The sequence below is a fragment of the Bombyx mandarina genome, chromosome 05 (genome assembly GCF_030267445.1).
Source record: "Bombyx mandarina strain Sakado chromosome 05, ASM3026744v2".
In the NCBI taxonomy this organism is placed as follows: domain Eukaryota; kingdom Metazoa; phylum Arthropoda; class Insecta; order Lepidoptera; family Bombycidae; genus Bombyx; species Bombyx mandarina.
Genome location: NC_143212.1, coordinates 11,572,483 through 11,595,198, shown reverse-complemented (window position 1 = coordinate 11,595,198; position 22,716 = coordinate 11,572,483). Strand labels below are relative to the sequence as shown.

The 22,716-nt window shown below is 35.9% G+C and overlaps 2 protein-coding genes across 4 annotated transcripts in view; both read right to left on the bottom strand.

Moving 5' to 3' along the window:
* Positions 1-22,390, bottom strand: part of LOC114251372 (uncharacterized) — a 57,130-nt gene extending 34,740 nt beyond the window's left edge. The window contains exon 1 of one of the 3 annotated variants that reach the window (XM_089727765.1): positions 22,281-22,390. The gene's annotated coding sequence lies outside the window, so the exon portion shown is untranslated. Of the gene's footprint in view, positions 1-3,563; positions 3,717-22,280 lie in introns of those variants that run through there. The other 2 variants (XM_089727764.1, XM_089727766.1) reach the window with 2 other exon arrangements.
* LOC149502986 (uncharacterized) lies at positions 3,905-5,608 on the bottom strand. Its single transcript, XM_089727767.1, has 2 exons — positions 5,168-5,608; positions 3,905-4,881 (listed from the first exon to the last, which is right to left on the bottom strand). The coding sequence occupies exons 1-2, from the start codon at positions 5,555-5,557 to the stop codon at positions 4,663-4,665; spliced, it is 609 nt and encodes a 202-aa protein (XP_089583893.1). The 5' UTR covers positions 5,558-5,608; the 3' UTR covers positions 3,905-4,662.
* Positions 22,391-22,716: the final 326 nt, after the last annotated feature.

The window sequence follows — 22,716 nt, the reverse complement described above, 5'->3', positions numbered from 1 at the left end:
AAGAGAAGGAAATAGGTAATGCTAATTAATTGTGATTACGTGATCCTAAAGTAGTCATTTTAAGTAAAATGAGAATATAAAACGCGTAGTAGGTATATACCTATACATACGAGCCGATCGCAAACCATAGGATTACAGAGCCCAATCACGGGGATTCGTATCTTGAGCCCCGGTCGCAAATAAATCCCTATCTGAACCCTCGCCACGTTCAACGAATAAACATCGCGGTCCCTGGGCGACACCGATCTATCTCAAAAACATAGCAAACAACAACAACACCAAATCGAGATTTCGTCTAACTTCATTAATATAGACTATAAGACACTTTTCTGGACACCATTTTCAGTCTGTTTGATAGCTATGGTTAGCTCATGTCAGCACCACATAAAAGATTGTACAATGTCGAGCACATCGATTTTGATCATCAATTTTGTTTTTCAAAGTTGAGTCATGACCGGCTTATGTTTAGCTTCTTTAGTTTTCTTCATAAAAATATATAGTATAAAGTACCTACTCAAACCGAAATCGAGGAAATTCATATTTTCTTAAACATACTTCACATATATGTGGGATGGTATGGCGAAATCTAGTGGATATTTACTTTAACAACAAAATCTTTTATTCTTTCAAAAAAATACTACATACACCTTCGTAACATCGTTATGTCAATCTTATATCTGTCAGTTATATTTTCTTCTTTTAAAAATAAAACTCGTGTGCCAGTGTGAATCAACCAAAAAGTATCGATCTTCCCACTCGGCCATTCCTACCTATTCGTCTGCCTCAGACGAATCAATCCATAGTTTGATAAAATTAGCAAGACTAGTCGTATGTATCGGACCTCCTCCATTCCCAATCTTCAACTTTTAGTCGACCTCTCCTATAATTCTGTCTTCTAATTTCTTTATCCATCTTCTTTGGTACAGCGATAAAACTACTTCCATTCTTCTCTTTGTACAGTATTCTATTTTGTGTCAAATGATTCTGGTAAAGTACTTTAACCAACTTCTTGCAGTCTTCTTTCTCTAACTTCTTGTAATCTTCTTTCTCTAACTTCTTGTAATCTTCTTTTCTTAATTTCTTGTAGTCTTGTTTGACCTCGTCCTTCTCAACAACAATAGCACAAAGTGGTATCTTCTCCATTATAATTCCATTTCTTGTAAACTTAACTTCGAATTCACGCAGTATGGAGTTGCCAATGATCAGCTTTACAGGTATTATATCATCTTCCACAATGTAAAATTTGATATCCGTAACAGCATCATCAATCTGTAGCTGAGTAGTAAAAACACCTTTGATAAGTACTTCTTTGTTAGCAATACCCGTAAGACGAGCTTCTGAATTCTTGTCATAATGTTGGATATTATTTTCAATTTTTTCAAATTCTGATTGTGTAATAAGATTGGCGTCACTTCCTGTATCGATCAAAGCCACCATCTCTGTTCCATTCAATAACACTTTCTTGTAAGGGATTTTTTCTTCTTCGTTTTTCTTCTGAATAATTAAAGACTTATTAACTTCATTCTTACATTCGTTTCCCTTGTGACCGAATTAATTACACTTAAAGCATTTAATGCCCTTTGTACAACAGGAGAATTGATGGTCTAAATCACCACAGTTGTAGTATCTTTTAAAGTGCGGTTTTCTTGATGACGATGTGCCTGGCTCAACATTTACTTGCGGAACTGCCTGGTGATATGATAGTGTACTCTTTTTCTTCTGAAAATCGCTATAAACGTCCAGCTTCTTTCGAAAATCACTGTAGATGTCTAGCTTCTTTCGAAAATCTTTCAAATCTGTAGCTCCATATAAAATTGCTTTGTTAGATTCAGGATCATTGATACCATCTATGACGTATTCCATTAAAGCAGCATCATCTACTCTTCCATGCAGTGCTATTTCTTTCATAACTAAAAAATATTCTTGTAACGTTTCATCATTTTTTATCTTTCGTGAAATAAGGTTCTTGTGAATCTTAGCACTATTAAACTTAGGGCCAAATTCTTCAATAAGGGCTTCCTTCAAAGTAGGATAGTCTTTAACTCTACCAATAGATCTTAAAAATAGCTTTGCTGTTCCACCCAAAAGTTTCTTTGCATAGATCAATCTTTCCACTTTAGTCCACTTCATCAAATCAGCAACATCTTCAAATTCATCAAAAAACTCCGAAATCGGGTAAGTATCATCTCCGGTGAAAGGTGTCATGGACTGCTCCAAATCACGAAATGAGATATGCACCTCAACCTCTTCTCTTTCGTCATTATCATTATTCTTCTTAGGAGGCATTTTTTACTTTAGAAATAGATTTTTATAAAATAATAATAATAACAATCGTCTCGTTGAACTTGTAAATGGTCGTAGTAGTCGTTAATTATAATTTTCGGAATAAGTCTTCTTCTTCAGTAATCTTCTATAAATAATATTATGTAATCTTCATATAATAAGTCTGCATAAAATAACGTTACACAAAACTTCATCAATAATACTTCATCATAAAATCGTTATTTTTAAACATCTCGAAGTCTTCGATGCACAACGAAAATGCGCTGGTAGCAACTTATCTTTGTAGAAATTCCTCAATCCACTGTGGTTTATCACCGAACGACATCCTGAACGGTATCCATCCCGGACGGTATCTTGAACGGTATCCCGGACGAGCCCCCAAAAAAATGTGGGATGGTATGGCGAAATCTAGTGGATATTTACTTTAACAACAAAATATTTTATTCTTTCAAAAAAATACTACATACACCTTCGTAACATCGTTATGTCAATCTTATATCTGTCAGTTATATTTTCTTCTTTTAAAAATAAAACTCGTGTGCCAGTGTGAATCAACCAAAAAGTATCGATCTTCCCACTTATAATACATATCATGTAATGACTAAAACCAAATTAAAGAAAACCGATATAGCAGAATATATGTGGCAAGCGTAAGTACCAATGATTCGTTTATAATAACAATTCACGTAAATTTGTTATTGACTAATTCAATTTTAATTTTAAATTCAATAGAGCCCTTAGTGGGATTCATTTTTCTAGTACGAAGCCGGTTCGTAATGAAATTGAATTTCTCATTGCCGTCACCGTCGGCGTTTATTCGGCTTTTTGCTTTGGCTCGAAAAAGGATATTGCCTGGGAATCATTTCAGGTGACGGTTTCCGACTTTCGGCAGAATATTAATCTTTGAAAACATACTATTCATTTAATGAAAATTATCTATCTTCTATCTATATATATAAAAATGAATTGCTGTCTCGCTAAAACTCGAGAATGGCTGGACCGATTTGGCTAATTTTGGTCTTAAATTATTTGTGGAAGTTCAGTAAAAGGTAGATAAATATGAAAATGCTCGGAATTAAATAAAAATAACAATTTTGTTTTTCCTTTGATGTTTCCTCCGTCGGACGGATTCCTTTTGTTTGTTTTAAGTTTATTTAATACAAAAGTTTAGGTCTTTTATTTTTCGATTGAGGCACTACGAAGTCTGCCGGGTCAGCTAGTAAGTACTAGATAAATTTTGTTTTTTGTTTCCTGAATCAAACAAATTCTGTTTAATCTACCACAAGCTTGAACCTGTTCATCCTCAGAATGGTAACGATGAACCTCGTCGTAGGGATCAGCTCGATAAGAAGTTTCTACGAAGGGCTTACGACGCCCACGGACTCCCGCTGCCACCTCGCAGGCGCGCCTCATTAGAACCGTTGGCTGATCCTGTAACCAAACACAAGTACCTACAGAAATAACGCGTCAATATGTTTTAATAACAAAATTATTTTAACATTACGTTTTATTGGGCTAAATGAAATAAATTACATTGAAATATATAGTATAGAATTATATATTGTTCAAAACTTTCACTGGTATAGTATTCCGATGAATGAACAAAACGAAAGCCGCTTACGTGATTTCAAAACATTCAATCCATAACGGTCGTCATTTAAGATCCACAATTTTTCAAACAAGGCTCGACGTAAAACTTAATTCATTTTCTCGTGTCACACATTCAACGCTGGCGTAAAGAACGTTTCATTCGTCTAATATATCTCCGAGTGACACTTCAATAGGTTTCTTTCGGAGCAAACAACAGCCAAGGCCGGGCTTAGAAGTACAAGGTGGTACTTTCGCCGGGTCGCCCACTTTGACGGGCCTCGCGCACACGTCGCATTCAATGGAAACGTCCCGGGGACAACGTACAAGGAAATTAGTGGCTCCCAACAGCTTCGAATGCTCTTGATCTTGCATTCCGTTCCGCTTGAACGCTGTTACTGGAAACTTTTGCACCTGGAACGGACCAGAGGGCCCTCTATTAGCCACCGATTATGAATTTTAGCATATTTTTTTTTTGGCTTTCAGTAGTGGGCTTGTTAGATTATTATACCCACCCATTACCGAGTTCGTTTCTTTGCTGGAAGTTTCTTCATTGGTCTAACCGGTATAGCGAGTGGGCGGTCACTCCAAATCGCATTGTGCCAGCATTTGCGGATATACGCTATTCCGCCGCTTTCCAGAAAGTTCTGGTCTTGAATTCCATTCCGTTTTATTGCAGACGACGGTAGCGGATTTACCTGTCAGGCGTGTAAAACGTGCGGCACTGATTGATAATTTAATTCTTAGCATTTAGCCGAATAAATGGACGCAATTATTTCATTTAATAATTTTTTATCTTTTTTTCTTTTTAACAGGATTAATTTCCTGAGTGACTTTTGGATATAATCGCCGCATAGGTTCAATAGTAGTGTAGACACAGCAACCCTGTGAATTCCCTCCAGCACAGAGATACCGCACGGCTCCTCTGTAGCCGTGTATTTGATCCTGCATTCCATTTCGTCTGTACGCGGACCCAGGGAGCCTACCGTGACGAGTAGGAACGTATCGTTCCTGAAACCAACAATTAAGCAATGGAACAATCATAGTCTTACGAGCACGTAGACACGTCTACCCAATATGTAAAAGGGAATACGCCCTGAACCGAGAATATCTCTTTATTTGAAGTTATAAAATGTTAAAAACGTTACGGACATTAACTTTAAAACGAGTTGACTCAGTTGTTGGTTTCAGTGCACAAAATATTTAGAAAATATCTCAATAACACGTCACGTATGTTAATTTTTTACAGAATAAAATCAAAGAATAAAAATCAGTAAAAAATATATTTTAAACTTACAATACGGCCGTCTTCGTATCGATAACACGGTATGACATATTTTGTCTTGACTGGTTGGCAAGTAGGCTGACAACAAGTTGGACAGCAGTTTGAAGAGGGCTTGTGGGTTGAATCCGAACGACAAGGGGGCGGTGGGGAGTTTCTCTTTTGGCGAGGGGGGCTATTATTTCGGTTACGATTACGGCTATCAAATTCCTTGCTATCACAACAACTTGACCTCCTCAATGGTGTCTTCGGCCTAGTGTCACAACAGTAAACCATAGATTGTGGGCAGTGCGGCAAGCACGGGTAGCACGTGGGTGATTCCTCACATCTGGTTGGATACGAAGATGTAACAAGAACCGGGGCTACAGCGAACGGACCGCAATCTTCAGGATAGCAATATTGCATTTTTATTAATTTTTATCCCGTTTTAAAATTTGTAATTATATTTTACATAATTTGCTGTTCACGACGAATTTTGATCTAATCAGACTTTTGAATTACGAAATGTCGAAAGTAAAAGTTTTGTTTTATTTTTAAATTTTTCTGAATAGTTGCATATTTCGCAGAAAAAAGTATTTAATAAAACCTAATAAAAACTTATTTGAACAAAAATTTAACTAGATTAATGTTTTTGTAGATAGCTCAGTTGAATATAATTAGTCGAAGATTTTGAGTAAAAAAGACGGTGTTATTTTATGTAATACAATTGAAATTACAGTAATAGCTGTTAATAAATTATAAAACCCATTGAAACATACAATTACGTAGGTATGCCCCGCCCCTCAAACGATTTTTGTTACAATATTTATACTACAAGATAATTTTTTAAATTGATTTCCAGTACTTAAAATGTAATTTTTTCCAAGGTGAATTTTCATCAACAAATATGCAAACACTCAGAAGAGCGGCATCGCTTCCTTGCCGCTATCAACTCGAAAACGCAATTTTCCCAATGCAAATCGAACGTTCCAGACAGATTTAATGCCTTTCACTTGCCAATTTTGCCCATCATTTCTGGGAAAGAATCGAGAGAATCAAAGAATTGCGGCTTGTAGAATAGACAAAATAGAACAGATTAAAAGGACTAAAAAGGATTCAGCAAATATATTTTGTTTATTTTTAAAGACTTTTAATAACTAAGCAATTCACTTTTACATATCCATGTTTATTGTTTATTTTTAATTCAAACCACTTTGTGTACTCTGTTAAGTACTAAAATAGACTTTTCCCGGTTCTCGGAAAATGTATTTCGACAGGCACTTTTGATGTTTGGTTCCACGTTTTCTATCTAGTACACAAAAGTAAGCTTTTAAAATTGCTTCGCCGTCAGATGTTTACACGGTGCATCCATGGAAATGCACTCTCAATGAGTTTTGTTTGTATTGGTAGTCTCAGAAGCAAACAATTCACTCAGCGTTTTCCGAAATGGCAAACCCTGATTTTGTATTTTGCATGTTTTTTTCTCGTGAAATCTATATGGAGGGCTCATTTTTCTGTGCGTACATAACTGAATACTGTATAAAAATTGTTGGAAAACTGATCATATGAAATAAATGTTTATTTGAACTCCTATTTTTTGTCATAAATATCATGATACCTTTGTTATTTAAATTATTATATTATCTATTAATTGGGAAAATACTAACAATGCTGTTTGGTTAGATACCATAAAATTGAGACTGCGACTTAATGTCGAGTGTCATATTCAAAATGGGCGGCGATATTCACGGTCTATGGGTTCTGATAGCCACTTACCATCGCACCGCACCGCCCGCCATCGGAGTAGAGTTCATCCTGGAGCCACGGATGTGCGTTTCTAGAGATCTTTCTCCACGTACCATCCGGCTTTGGAATAAGCTCCCCTTCACAGTGTTTCCCGAGCGCTATGACATGTCCTTCTTCAAACGAGGCTTGTGGAGAGTATTAAACGGTAGGCAGCGGCTTGGCTCTGCCCCTGGCATTTCTGACGTCCATGAGCGACGGTAACCACTCACCACCAGGTGGGCCGTATGCTCGTCTGCCTATACGGCAATAAAAAGAATAAAAAAAACTTAGTACGAGGTGAGCTGTAAGGTAAGGTAACTAATCGAAATATAAAATAATTATCATAAAAATATACTGGATATAGATTTTTTCTAAATTCCAAAATTAAATGTTTTCATTTCAAAATTTATACAACAGTACAAATAGGTAAATGAGATCTAGTCTGAGTTTCGAACGATCATATCTCCGAAAATGCACATTATTTCCAATCGACTAAATCCCTTTGCTACATCCTTTGAAGTGAATACGACGTTGATATTGTCGATTACCTTCCTACTACATTTCCGTTATAGACATAGATAATAATACACGTAAAATTGCTCTTGAATAGTCAATTAGAAATTATGTATAATTATTGCAAAAATATGTGTAGTAGTGTTCGTTCGGTCAATGATCCAATACAATATCCAAAAATAATAACTAGAAGGAGTTAAGCTCTATCTATACTAAAAAAAATAATTTTATGATAGACAAAAGGACACTTACTTGTATATCATTTAAAAAGCTGACTATTTTGTAAAAAAAAAGTTTGTTGATAACACAATTCGTCAATTGTCGTCTACTAAAAAAAATGGTTATAAACAGACTTCTGTAGAGGTACTTAACGGTTTGTCTTTGTCTATTTAATAATACTTAGGTCATTTAAGGAACTTCAAAAATGCACTACGCATTTTTTTATTGCCTCTTGATTTTTATTTTACTGTGTGTATTTCATTGAACTATAATGTATTCAGGACGTTATTTTATTATAAAACAGATTTGTTACAATTCTTTAAGCAGATTGGCACATTTTGATGCCGTTTTTTTGGAAGGAATTTCCGCGCAAAATACACCGTCATGACAGAATCATGATAAAGTACACCTTTGACAAATAGGAAATAGGTTTACTAAAATGCTTATTTATCGTAATCCTACACAAAAGGAGCATCACTTGGAGGACTTCCGTTGAAGTGTAGGGAAGTATCTAAGAATGTATTTATTTACGTTGATACTTTTGTCAATGGGCGTTAGGGTTTATTTCGGTGAGTTATGACCCTTTGCACAAAGACGGTTTTTATATTCTATTTATCGGAACGTAATAAATTCTGCATTCTGTATAGAAAATAAGAACATTACATTCGTGATTTATGTTTTCACATTCAATAACATGATTATTTTTATGGGAAATCGTGTAATACTCAATAAAGTCTGAATTATAGTTCCCAATTATTTACTCAAAAGTAAATATGTCATCTAGATGAAGTATATAATATAAACATTTAAAGCTTAGTTTCTTAATAGTATTAGGTTGTATAAATACTACATTTGAACTATACTGTGTTCTATATATAAACTGATAATATATTATATTATTATATACGATTATGTTACTTAATAGTATTTAAGTGTTTCTAAAGATAAATTTATTTATTCAGCAAATTAGAAAAAAGTAGGTACTTCAAATAACAGTAGTTTTAAGTAAATTGTAAAACCGAAAAAAAATATTTTTACGGTTATCTAGTGAATATAGGTCACACACCACTATGACATTGCTGATTGTATGATAGACCTTGATTTCTTAAAATTACTCGCGTTGCTACCGTCTTTTAACATTACCATTGTAGAAAACATCCATGGAGTGCCAACAATAATTTTGGTAAGTTTCATCACGATTGGATGAAAAGTTTAGGAAGCTAATTAGGAAGTTAATTATTTATATCAAAAGAGGAAAATGAGAGAAAAACGATTTTTTATTTATTAATTGCATCGATGGTTGGACGAGCTCATGGCCCACCTGGTGTTAAGTGGTTACCGGAGTCCATAGACATCCACACCGTAAATGCCGCCACCCATCTTGAGATATGAGTCCTAAAGCTCAGTATAGTTACAACGGCTGCCCCACCCTTCAAACCGAAACGCATTACGGTTTCACCGCAGAAATAGGCAGGGTGACGGTACCTACCCGTGCGGCTCACAAGAGGTCCTACCACCAGTAATTAATAATAATAGTGTACTAAATAATAATAATAGTGGCTTCGCTCTACATGTAAAATGCCTTCAGTATCAAGGTATTTATACTTTTTACAATTGATTTTAATTGTTAATTTCTTAGGTTCAAAGATTTATTTAATTTTAGATTATGCTATTGCTATTCGTGAAAACTGTTTTATTGGCTATTACTTGACTATTAACCATTTTATATCCCGTTAGTTCTTATATTAAATAAGCAAATATAGTAAAACATACTATAAAGTAAACACTAGTATAACATATTATATGAACCAAACTTTATTCAAAACTATATATTATTTATGAACCAAAACAAAAAGTAAAAATAACAAGTAGCTACAAAACGCTGCTAAAAGGAAAATACTATTAAACGAATGCTATCGTAACGATCCTATTTTTTCGGAGGCGCTTTCAAAAGGGTATCTGAATCTTTCCTTACGGTTCGCAGGAAGGAAGCAATACAGTCCCACGATCGGAACACATCAAAAATGTTTAAGGAAATATAATATAAAATGCAACTAGCTACGCGGACGAAGCGATGGTGTATTATAACGAGCCACGTCATTTGTCAATAGGAGTGAGATTTAGTGTCCGCTTTATAACACGGTCGGTCCCCTGACACGGAAGGATCGCGGGAACTATTCGTAATAGCCTGAATAACCTGAGACTTTTATACGCGGCTTCGTCCCCGTCGCAGATATAACGAACTATTCAAAGGGAAATGACACCTCGGGTTTTATGAAAGCGTTCTACGTGTCTCCAGCGAATTGACGCCCACTAGTCTACGCTAACATTTGTTAACATTAGGAGTAACGGCAGAATGAGATTTGAAACATCATATAAGATTTGCAGTGAAATTACGCTTCGATAAATATCAATGAGAGTGATCATGGAACCAGCAATATAATCAGGAGATGGGATCAAATAAAAAACCAATATGAAAAGAAATAAAGGATATTTTCATTACGAGCCTGCGGTCCGAAACAGCGAAATGGACCGCATTTAAATTTTGATAGGGCTCTCCCTGTCTGTGCATCAATGAAAGGGGACTGTCAGAGAGAGGACCCTCGGTAACATTAAGAGCCTTTTCCCATTGTTTTACGACATTTAATCGAGTGGACCCTTTGTAGGGTACTCTGTTAATTCTATTATTATTAATTTATGGTATTCTATGACATTTTGTTCGTATAAATCATTATTATAAAAATTCGAAGTATAAAAAGCCTGATTAACTTATAATTTTATGGAGAAAGTGCATTATAATATTCTGCCACTTACTTAGTAATAAATATCTTGAAGTGAATAATAGTGTTAATCAGATATGAGACAACATAGACATCATCAAAAAATATCTATGCAGCATTAGGAAAATCAGATTGATACAAATTGATTTTATCAACGTAAAATTTATTAGGGCAAGCCCATTTGAGTTGTCGTGTAGATCACGAACTACCAATCACTACCAATTTCTGATGTGAAGCAATCACGGACTCCAGTGCAAAGGGCGGAGCAACCGTTATTCCAACGCGGCTGAAGCTTTGATCTCTTCTCACAAAGTAAGTGGGAGTATTTACCTAACGGTATTTATAGTTTCCAATAACCCAAATGGCAGTGAGCGCGTCCGTCTAGACCAATTATGAAAACCAAGTGTTTGTCATTTATCACAGCTCTTATCGATCTGATTTGAAACACCATTTCAGCAGTCACTTTTAAGATTGCAGTCGAGTCTTCTACTTCGTGTCTTAAGGTGAACAGTAAAATTCATCTATCTATACGATTCGGTGACTGGTCAATACCTAATTGGCCGTCTCTACCCAACTATAAATATACTGATCTGTAGCTCCATAATGACGAAAGCCATAAAGTATTCGATATATTTAATGAAAATTCTCTTTGAATGAAAAATATAATAAATTGCTCACTTAAGGGGTCACAGGAGGCATGGCAATGTAAATATCGCAGTCCACCTTGATGCGGAGGTTGAAATTGCATGACTGTCCCACCATATAAAGGGAAAAATATAATAGTTTGGCATCAAAAATAATCTGAATAGTTGTATCAGCCCGTACAGGCTTCCAAAATTATACGAATACTTAGGACAGTAATTGATAAATAAAATTAGAGATTTGGGTTAGAAAATAGGTAGAACATTTTTGTTAATGATTATAAATAAAGAGTAGCGGTAAAGAAAGAAGGTTGTACTGTAAAAACGGAGACCTTAGAACTCATGCTTCAAGGTGGGTATCGGCATTTACGTTATACATATATGTGTATGGGCTCCGGTAAACACTTAACACCAGGTGGGCTATGAGCTCGCTTACCCATCTAAATCAATAAAAAAATAAAATACCATTACCCTTTCATTTAGACTATAGTATCAGTATCTCAGCGAATTTCTAGTTCAACCTTGATAATAATTCCAACCGAATACAAAATTTTAACAATTGCACTTTCGTAGGCATCAGACAAGCAGCATGTTAAAAGCATGTAAAACTTCGATCAATACTATTATCGATCGAAGATGTAAAACGAACTATTTCAAATATGTCGCACTAGTGATTGGTGAACTTAATTATTGAGGTAAAGACAAAGAAAAGTTGTGCAGACATTTTAACATATGCAGACGTTGTATTTTGGGCCTTCAATTGCCATTCATTCATTACTAAGCACCGTGTCGTCCTTCTGTGGTATGTGCTACGTATGTTGTAAATAATCGTTTAATATAATAATTTCTTTATAAATATTAATAAAACTATGTCATTTCACAGGTCGATATGGAAAAAAAACTGAAAACAGTACATAGTAATGCTAATACTTTATTATATGATCGGTTTCCGCCTATTTATCGATTTGACTTCGAAGAAGAACAAGGTAATGAAGGCTAACGCTCTAGTAAAAGGTGTATCGTGATTTTTTCCGCCAAATTATAGTACACATGTGCAAAAACTTGCCCATTCTCGTCAACCCACGTTTGACTGATAATCGTGATGCGGTTATGCAACGTATGCTTATAAATTGAGTGCTTATAATTTGAGTTTACTTTGTTGCGATATATATATTATTACTGCAAGAAAATTTTACACTATAATGACAAAAACAAAGGGCAGACAATTTGATTTTTTCGAGGGCTGACCCTCTCATGTCGAAAAAGAGAACCGAAGGAACAAGATTTATCCTTTTACAAAAAGGGTTTTTTTTTTGTTGCTGGCTACATAATTGTTTTTCCTTTCTCTGTGGTTATTTATCTGCTAATTGTAATCTATTTATGTGGTACGACGTCAAGCTAGGGTAAGTATTTAAGAAATATAAAACAACAAACAGAATTTGTTAAACGCGTTTGTGTTTTTAAAAACGTACCCTAAATTAATTATTACAATTACAATGTGGCTGAAATAGTATACTACGTACATATTTAGATTACATATACATTTTCTTTTATTATACACATCGTTCATGATTTTTCATTATCTACGAGATGGGAGCTTGAGATAATTCATAATCCCAATTTCATTCCTTCAGCTTTTTTAAATCGAAACGCATGACTTTCATGTCATAGTAGACGTGGGGAGGGCGGTAATTGTTGAAACCTAGGTGCTCACTTCGAAAAGTTGGATCCTCGAATAGGAATAGGAGGAAGACGTTCGCACGCTACTATCACTCTAGCGCGCTGCCACCAAGAGGATGGGACGACGCGCTGCCGACTGCGGTTCGCAATGTGGTCCGCGTTGCCGTCATCACCAAACGTACTGTGGAAAAGCAACCTGGTCAGCAATGTATCGCGATCCGACCTAGCAGGCTGGTCCAGAACCAGCGAGGTATCCCATAATATCGACAGCACCGCCCGGGTGAACTGACGGGCTACCATACCGCATAGAATGGCATCGTTAGTCATCGACATTTGTCTCGACGATCCGTCGGTCGGGTGTACTCAGGGTGGCACCCCGAGTCTCTTATAGTGTTAACCGCGGGTAAACCCTACTCTGCCCGGGCAGAGATCGGACGTTAGGTAAGAGAGTTAAAAGGGGAGTAATTTGATGAATAAGGCCCTAAAAACATTCTTGAACTCGCGATCCGTTCCCGAAATCTGTGGACTGTCATACACCGCGCGCTCCTTAGGCGTGAAGGAAACCTTATGAGGTTCAGTTCCCGGTCCGAGAAAAATGGACCTTAATTGGTACCTACGTTAGGTACGTAGGTACTAAGGCCTTTTTTTTTAAATAACCTCTTACGTTGATTGATGCCGCTTACTTCAATACATAATATAATACACTGGTAAAATACAGTGTGTCAATACATTGAAATAAAGTAATAAAAATCGAAAGAGAGTACAAATAGAAGACTTATTAACATAGCCAATGGTTTTTAGAGTTATTTTTTGTGTGTGTTGTTTGCACGCACACATCCCCGGAAAATCTGAATGAATTTTCGCGTACCTTTTATAGGTAGAATAAAATTCATTTACTGGTGGTAGGACCACTTGTAAGTCCGCGCGGATAGGTACCACCGCCCTGCCTATTTCTGCCGTGAAGCAGTAATGCGTTTCGGTTTGAAGGGTGGGGCAGCCGTTGTAACTATACTGAGACCTTAGAACTTGTATCTCAAGGTGGGTGACGCGTCTCCGTTGTAGATGTCTATGGGCTCCAGTAACCACTTAACACCAGGTGGGCTGTGAGCTCGTCCAACCATCTAAGCAATAAAAAAAATATAAAAAAAGGCTTTATCTCACTAAAATCGGATATTTCAAAAATGGATCTTATGATTTTAACAGTTATGGAATTTGTTTTAATAAAGTTAGATGCTAAAAGTTACATAGTAAATAATATTATTATATGGGCCAGCAACTCTGTCAGATAGACAAGCCATGTTTTGACACTCAGACCACTGACCCGTATTGACCAAATCCTAGATGAAAATATTTAATACCCTTGATTCTAGCTTCGGGAAACAATATAGGCTACCTTTTATCTAACTTCTGAGCCGGGGTCACCGCCTTCGCAATATCAAGCCACGCTTCGAGATGGCGAGGTGAAAAAATATAGCAAAAGATTGAAAGGAATCGAGATTTCAGATGTATTGAATAAAACTTAAGAAGTCTTGACTTATGAAACTTTTGAAGTCTTCAAAACTCACATAATATTGTCAAATTGTGGGAAGAGCTGAATAAAATGTAAAAAAATTACAATTATGTGTTTGGAAAAATAAAATAAGATCCCATCAAAACACTATCGTACCACTAAAATACTTTGTACAATAAGTAAGCACCATAATATAATGTACATTAGGTATCTGAATCGATATTTGCAAAATTTTTAATTTTAAATGATAAGTACTCGGGGTCCTGAAATGCTCTCAACATTTCAGAATTAAGCCGAGTAACCATATTAACGGCTGCCCAGGTGTGGTAAAGCTGTTATTCGTTCACGGATATGATTGGATTTCAAATGAACTCTGCCCTGGTCGGTTCAACTTCGAAACATAATCCGCAGATCAATGAAAATCGCAAGCTAAATTGGATTTCGTTTTTAATTTAAAAAAAAAAAAAACACCTTTTATTATTTACGATTTTAATGTTATTTTCGTGTATGTACTCGTAATAGTATTAGTATAGTTTGAAATTACATCATCTATATATAGGTATATATAAAAATGAATTGTTGTTCGTTAGTCTCGCTAAAACTCGAGAACGGCTGGACAGATTTAGCTAATTTTGGTCTTGAATTATTTGTGGAAGTCCAGAGAAGGTTTAAATGGTAGATAAATATGAAAATGCTCGGAATTAAATAAAAATTACAATTATTTTTTTCCTTTGTTTCCGTCGGACGAATTCCTTTTGTTTGTGTTAAGTTTATTTTATACAAAATCTTATGTATTTTATTTATCGATTGAGGCGCTACGAAGTCTGCTGGGTCAGCTAGTTTAGAATAAATATACAACGGTAGAAGATAAATGCACCCAGAACCGGAATGATATTATTATTTATACGCATGCCCGTGCACTTGTCGAAATTCGACCGTATTAACTGACACTTTGAGTTTTAAATTCTCTAATATTTTTTTATTTCCTTTTTTTGTTAGTGATATTTTTCCATTAAAAAGCGCTAAAAATAGTGTTTCTAGAATGTTTTTTATTGAAAGACAAACCTCGTCAATAGCTACTAAAGAAAAAATAAAAGAATATCGGTTCGGTATCGGTTTCGTTGAAAAACAAAGCAGAAAATGATACTCAACTATTTTTCCATTACCTACCTATCGATTTTTCACTTTGATTTCAATTTATTTACTAGCACATTCATATAAAATACAGTTTCAATCATTGTTGGTTTGTTGGTGAGCAGTGTAACTCATATTTAATGCAGTTGGCTGGCGAATACTACCCGTATGCTTATTATACGTTGTGTTGGATAGTTTGCAGGTAAATTGTTTTTTTTTATTGCTTAGATGAGCTCACAGCCCACCTGCTGTGAAGTGGTTACTGGAGCCCATAGACATCTACGATGTAAATGCACCACCCACCTTGAGATATAAGTTCTAAGGTCTCAAGTAAAGTTACAACGGCTGCCCCACCCTTCAAACCGAAGCCCATTACTGCTTCGCGGCAGAAATAGGCAGGGTGGTGGTACCTACCCACGCGGACTCACAAGAGGTCCTACCACCAGTAATTACGCAAATTAAAATTTTGCGGGTTTGATTTTTATTACACGATGTCCTACACTGTGGAAGTCAATCGTGAACATTTAATTTTGTTGAGTGCGTATTTCATTAGAAAAATTTGTACCCGTCTGGGATTCCAACACCGTTGCATCGCTAGATACGAATGCACCGGACATCTTATCCTTTAGTCTACGACGACTTTGTTACATTTCAGTGGTATTTATAGTGTTATTTTTTGTATTCACCCCACCTTATTCCCTTCATTCCCACCTTATAGATAGCCTCTCCTGACTCTAATCATGGGATTATGCTATGGTTCGGATTCCAACGCCACAATAAAATTTTGTAAATTATTATTATTAATCAATAAAATATCTATAACATATAATATCTATAAAAAATACTTTTACGGATCAATCTGGTATTTTTTAAATTTAATTTATTATTTCCGACGCTTCGAATAGTGTAAAGTCTTCATAGTCACAAGTCGACTGACCAGGACTACGACTGACTACTGACCCGTGAATAATACAATGACAATAAAAAAAACGGGATTTTAAACCGTAAAAGCGGTTTTAACTATGAATACGACTCGCGGATAACGAAGAAAATCTATAATGTATTCACGAATGAATTCTGTGATCAAGAAAAATACAGCGTATAAAGAAATCTAAAGTTTATGAATTTGTAAAAATACTAGAGCACGTTAGCTAAAGATACTATCTATCGTCTTATCTATTACTAGCGACCCGCCCTCGCTTCGCTTCGGAAACATTAAAACACACATGAAACCAAAAAAATAAAAAAATAAAAAATAAAAAAAAAAGTAGCCTATGTTCATCAGGGACAATGTCGGCTTCTAATGGAAAAAGAATTTTTCAAATCGGTCCAGTAGTTTCGGAGCCTATTCGAAACAAACAAACAAACAAATCTTTCCTCTTTATAATATTAGTATAGATTAGTTCAGCTATTCTGATGTTAGTGAAACTTTAATTCCATTAATTATGAACGACGTTGAAAATGTTTTAATTTTTTTATTGCTATTGGTGACCTAGGTCATGGCTCATTTAAAATGCTTAATGGAGCACGTAGATGTCAACAACGTTAATGCCGCTTCAGACCTCGTGTGTCAAGACGAGTTGACACACGAGGTCTGAGTCCCAATTGTACAATATAACGGGTGTCCCGTACCCTTCAAACCGGAATATATAACTGCTTTGCGGTAAAGATAGACGAGACGGTAATACCTACCCGTGCGATCGCATAAAACGCCCTACCAACAGTAGTTGCGCAAATAACTTTTTTTGCGGGTTTGATTCATGTTACACAGTGTTATTCCTTCATCGTGGAATTCATTCTTGATCATGTGCTAAACACCAATTTCAGTAGAATATGTATAGGTGTATACCTGCGAGAAAGTAGAAAGAATCCCGCGGCCGATTACCTAACCGTTCGCGTAGGTGTGATCAAGCAACCGCTCTAACTGGGTTGCCAATCGCAACCGCTATTCGAGCAGCTGAGGACCGGACGAGATGGGAACAGCTCATGAGACAGGCAACGGTCAAGTTTCAGGGACACGACCTTCACCAATGAATAAAGCGACGAAGAAGATACCTGCGAGATTTGAGCACCGGCAAAGTTGTATCGCTTAATATATTCGCTTAAGCGGAAGTCAATCGTGAACGTTTATTAAGTACGTGTTTTATTAGAAAATTTTTGATGTAATTACTTTGTTAATCGCTTAAAACTAAGCGTAGAAGGTAAACTATCAATTGTATTATGTATTGTACGGTCAAAGTGAGTACTTGTGTTTTAAATGTAAACTTATTTTCAGATTTCAACCCCCAAAAGCATAACCGATACTTATTTAACCGTTAATTAAAATACAGTATATTGATGAGATTGTGGCAAACAAACGAAACAATTAACTTCGTTTGCAAATAACAAGCCAATTTGTTGGTTTAATCTATTTTAATATCCGTATGTCGTAATACAACTGGGAACCTGTTACCGCTATGCGAGTGAAATATCGACAGAATAATTTGATGTAAATTGATTCGCTGTCGATACCCACTTGAATTACTGACAGGCTTATATCTAAGCGTTTAGAACAAGAGACAGTTTAATTATCTGATGAATAAATAGTTCCATGATTGGCCAAATGGTTATTGAATGATATAAGCGTCGTCTTCTATATCTTGGACATAGTAGCGCTGGATTGGACCCATTCGGCTAAGCTGCTGGCGAAATTGACTACAGTGTCACGGAGATGTTTAGTGAATTAGCAAGTTTGATTCCTGTTTAGAGTCAGTATTTTTCTGATATTTATTTTTGTTTTTCAGGGTCTATCTTGTACTTTCTTCAGGCACGCAATACACAGATGAGCTTCCTATCTTTTTTATTTATTGTTTAGATAGGTGGACTAGCTCATTTTCCACCTTGTGTTAAGTAGTTACCGGAGCCCAGAGACATGTACAAGGCAAATGCCGCCACCCACCCTGAGACATGAGTTCTAAGGTCTCAGTATAGTTACAACGGCTGCCCCACCCTTCATGCCGAAACGAATTACTGCTTCACGACAGAAATCGGCGGGGTGGTGGTACCTACCCGTGCTGACTCACGCGAGGTCCTACCACCAGTAATTACGCAAATTATAATTTTGCGGGTTTGGTTTTTATTACACGATGTTATTCCTTCACCGTGGAAGTCAATCGTGACATTTCTTAAGTACGTATTTAAAATTTACATTACAAAAATTGGTACCCGCCTGTGGGATTCGAACACCGGTGCATCGCTAGATACGAGTGCACCGGACGTCTCATCCTTTAGGCTGTTAAGTGTGTAACATTTATTGATAATGGATTTCATCATTATTATAAAGTTATTGCCTAATAAATTAATGTCTTCAATCAATTTCAAAAGATTAATTACTTTGTTCCCGAAGAAAATTTTGTAATATAATTTCAAGGTTACATATTTAACACGGTTGTTTGTTTAATACATTTTTATTTTATTTTTTACTGCCCTCGTAGGCAGACGAGCATACGGCTCACCTGGTGGTCAGTGGTTACCGTCGCTCATGGTCGTCAGCAATGCCATGGGGCAGAACCAAGCTGCTGCCTAAAACGAGCTAAAAAAAGAGCTTAAATTAACATGTCAGTAAAAAAATTGTCTACTTATTCATATACATTTTCTATCTGCATTCATAAGGAATATCCCGAAAAGCTCAGGTGCACAATAAATATTGTCAAAGTACGGACAAGGAAAGATTTATTCCAATTGAAATTGCTATTTTCTGTACATTCAATTTCTTGAAATTATAATACAGATAATTCAAAGAGTGACATTCTGTTAGAAGAGCTCTCGCAAAATCGAAGGTTTCAACTTAGATATACGGTTTGTTAGATTTATTAGCTTAAATAAAAAATGCATAAAGGCATTTCAAAAGTTTGGGCCTATTTTAGTTATTTTGTTTATTTCCTTTGTTTTATTAGGCATTTAATTCTTGACAGAATCTTCATTCAGACAGGAATTCACTGCCGGTCGTGATGGTTTGTAAAATTTTGAAGGGAGCAGATTTGATGCGTCTCATATGGTCCAGCCATCGTCCTAACGTTATAGCCTTGATTTAGTCAACTGCGTGGGTTAGCTCCCGCGCAATCTTGTGCTATCTACCGTTCCTCGCACGACGAAGTGTTATATGTATTGGTAATCTCGTCGAGAAACATGTCAGAAAAACCCACCATCGGAGACTATACCCTATCAATGTGTTCGTATAAGACTCTGTCTATGAACCTTTTATATATATTTAGCTTATAAAGTGATTTTTAGAACGAAGTAATGTACGATGAACAAAATTAAAAAATTTCAAAACCACGTTTTCCAGTGCGTAAAAAAACCCATTTCTTAAACAGATTTAGAGAGATTACGGAGCGTCAAAATTTCAATAAGACCTGCAATGTGGCGAATAAAGCAACTGAATTTGAATTGGCAAGTTTGTCCCATACATATTCAGTGGAGGCGACGACGCAGTGCGCAATACTTTTGGCACTCTCGCTTGCATATAAAAATGAAAGTGGTTACTCCGCGATGGTGCATTACCGCCGCGTTTAGTGTCTGACTTTAGCTGACCTATTTGATGCTGGTAAGGTAGACTTATGTGTGTTAAGTGTTATATATATGTAGTTATGTATGGAACCATTACACGAGGTGTGCAATGGACGATCCTAAAAGTAAACTGTAAGCATTTCTGTAACAGAAAACGGAAATTAATTTCAAACACTGTTCGCCCAGAGATCGAAATTTGATGATAATTACCGACACCTTGAATTTCATTTACATTCTATGTATTAATCCCATCCCGTAACTAGACTTGTGACTATTATTTTGTGCTCAGATGGATAAACCAGTTCATAGCCTACCTTTTTTTTAAATGATTATCGGAGCCAATAGACATCACTACTTGAATGCCTAGTTTGAGTCTTGAGGTCTACGTCTGAATTGTACAAGGCCGACCTATTCTTCAAAACGCATGTCATTAAGTATCTTGCGTCAAAAAATAATATTTTATTATTCTGTTTTCATTTTTTATAATCAACAATGGCAATGTATCCTTGGATCGCGAGTACCTTAGGTTAACCCCACTGTACCCTTTAGGGATAGAGTTAAAGGAATCAGTAAATTTGCTCTTTTATTTTCTTATTGCAGAAAATGGTACCTATTTTTAAATACTTATTGTTAACAAAGCCAGAATTCGTAGATAGGAAAAAACGAAGAGGCTGCTGGTGGATGACCCCGCTTCTCCCCGAGACCGTAGATCTCACGCGTCAGTTGATGCTTTGTAATATAATACATTGCGTCTAATACAGATAGAAACATTAATGGGAACTTTCCAACTATTTTTTTATATTATCGCGTTCGAAACCAGCAGCATTTTTTTTATTATCCTTGTAGGCAGACGAGCCTATGGCCCACCTGATGGTGAGCGGTTACCGTCGCCCGTGGACTTCAGCAATGCCAGGGGCAGAGCCAAGCCGCTGCCTACCGAAAATTTCCAGTGCCGCTGCCTACCTAGCATTGCCATATCTTCGTTTTTTGTCAAGTTCCAGTACACCTACACGGGAACGTATCAAAGGAAGATCTTCCCCGACAGATCAACGATCCGAACGTTGTTGTTCTGCACTTGTTCATTTAAGATGACACTCTTTACTTGAATAAACAGGTGATTGAAAGAATTCAATACTATTCTATGTAAAATATCGACGCCAAGTTTCAGGTTTACTTTTTTGATATTCCTCTTAGGTTTTGTTATGGAATTTAATTCAATAGCTCAAGCAAGAGAGTGTTCAAGTTGCTTTTGATAGAAACAGACTTTAGCGGTCGTGGGAATACCGATTTTCTTCTGCGTATGTTTGTTTTAAATCCAAGCATAATGACTATCTCTTTCAAAACTCTTATTTTACCTTTACACATATTTTTTGCTTTATTTTTAAATATTCCTCTTCTTCGTCTTGGTACTTTAAAGATATAATGGACATTATACTCCCAGAAATTTGTAAGAAAATCCCTAAAAATTACGACTTCAAATTTTGAGTTAATTCTAAACGATAATTCGTTTACTGTACATTTTAAATTCTTATACGGGCTGCTAAAAATATGAAATCACTTATTGTTATTAATGTCCCTTGAATAAAGATGTTTGATATCTTTACGCTACAAACCAGAATTTCCATCAGACGTTTCAAATGACCCACATTTTTCACGGAGATTGTCTCATAAATATGTATCACACGCTCCAAAATGAATGTTGCAACGACTCGAAATAATTATATTCACATGTTTTATTTTTTTATGTATTCAAAACATCTTCAAGGAATATTTCATACTGAATGAAATCCCGCAGTATTTAAATATTACCCAAATTTATATACGAAAATAAAGGAAATTTATTCAGGAGGACATAAAAGATTACCATGTATTTCACGCGAAACCTTTTCTGAAGCCTCTCGTGTCAACTTATTAATAAATTCTGCTAAGATTTTCCAGGAATTAAGTGTATTCAATTTTAACTCATTCATTAATTCAAACTAAATTAAACAGTTTTATTTATATGAATGCCTTAATATTCCTGTAATTATAAAAATAAAACGAAATCAAACTAATTTCATAAATTCAGTTTCTTCTGTGTGTTTTCAAATTTCATACGGTATTTTGCGCGGTATTCAAATTTGAATTGGACAAATAACACCCTAGTAGTTATGACCATGAAAATAATATATTTATAACTTTAAAAAAAAAAATGTTAATTTTGAAATTTATTTTTGATCACTTTATCATTTTAAACAAAATTTCGTGGATAATGGAATAACTTAAAGGAAAACTTAGTTTTCTATTCTTAGACTATTCTCTCTTCCTTTTTTTATGTAATTGAGCTACACGTTCCTTACCTTGCAACCCTCCTCGTGGCTCCTAATTAGCAATAACAGTCTCGAAGATCACTAAAACGTCAAACTATCACAACAAACGTTTCACGCACTTGTAAAAGTTCACGGAGACGAGTCGAACTTACGGAACGTAACTGAACATAGCCACTCACATTTTTCAAGATCACGCAATACACGTATAAAGACGCTCGGCAAGTGTTTTCATAAGTTTATGATTATTTTATAGTCGCGTCACTTACGTAAGTAGAGGCGCAAGATAGCGAGGAACGCGGCCAGCGGCTGGCTCCGCGTGACGCCGGATGCCACTGAGCCGAGGCTGCCTATCGCCGCCCAGCGCGCATGCCTCTATCACAATAAAACCTAGCTCACACATACATTCAAGCTAAACTCGCACGCTTCGTCGAACAGATTTTTATTTATACAACAACTCTATCACCGG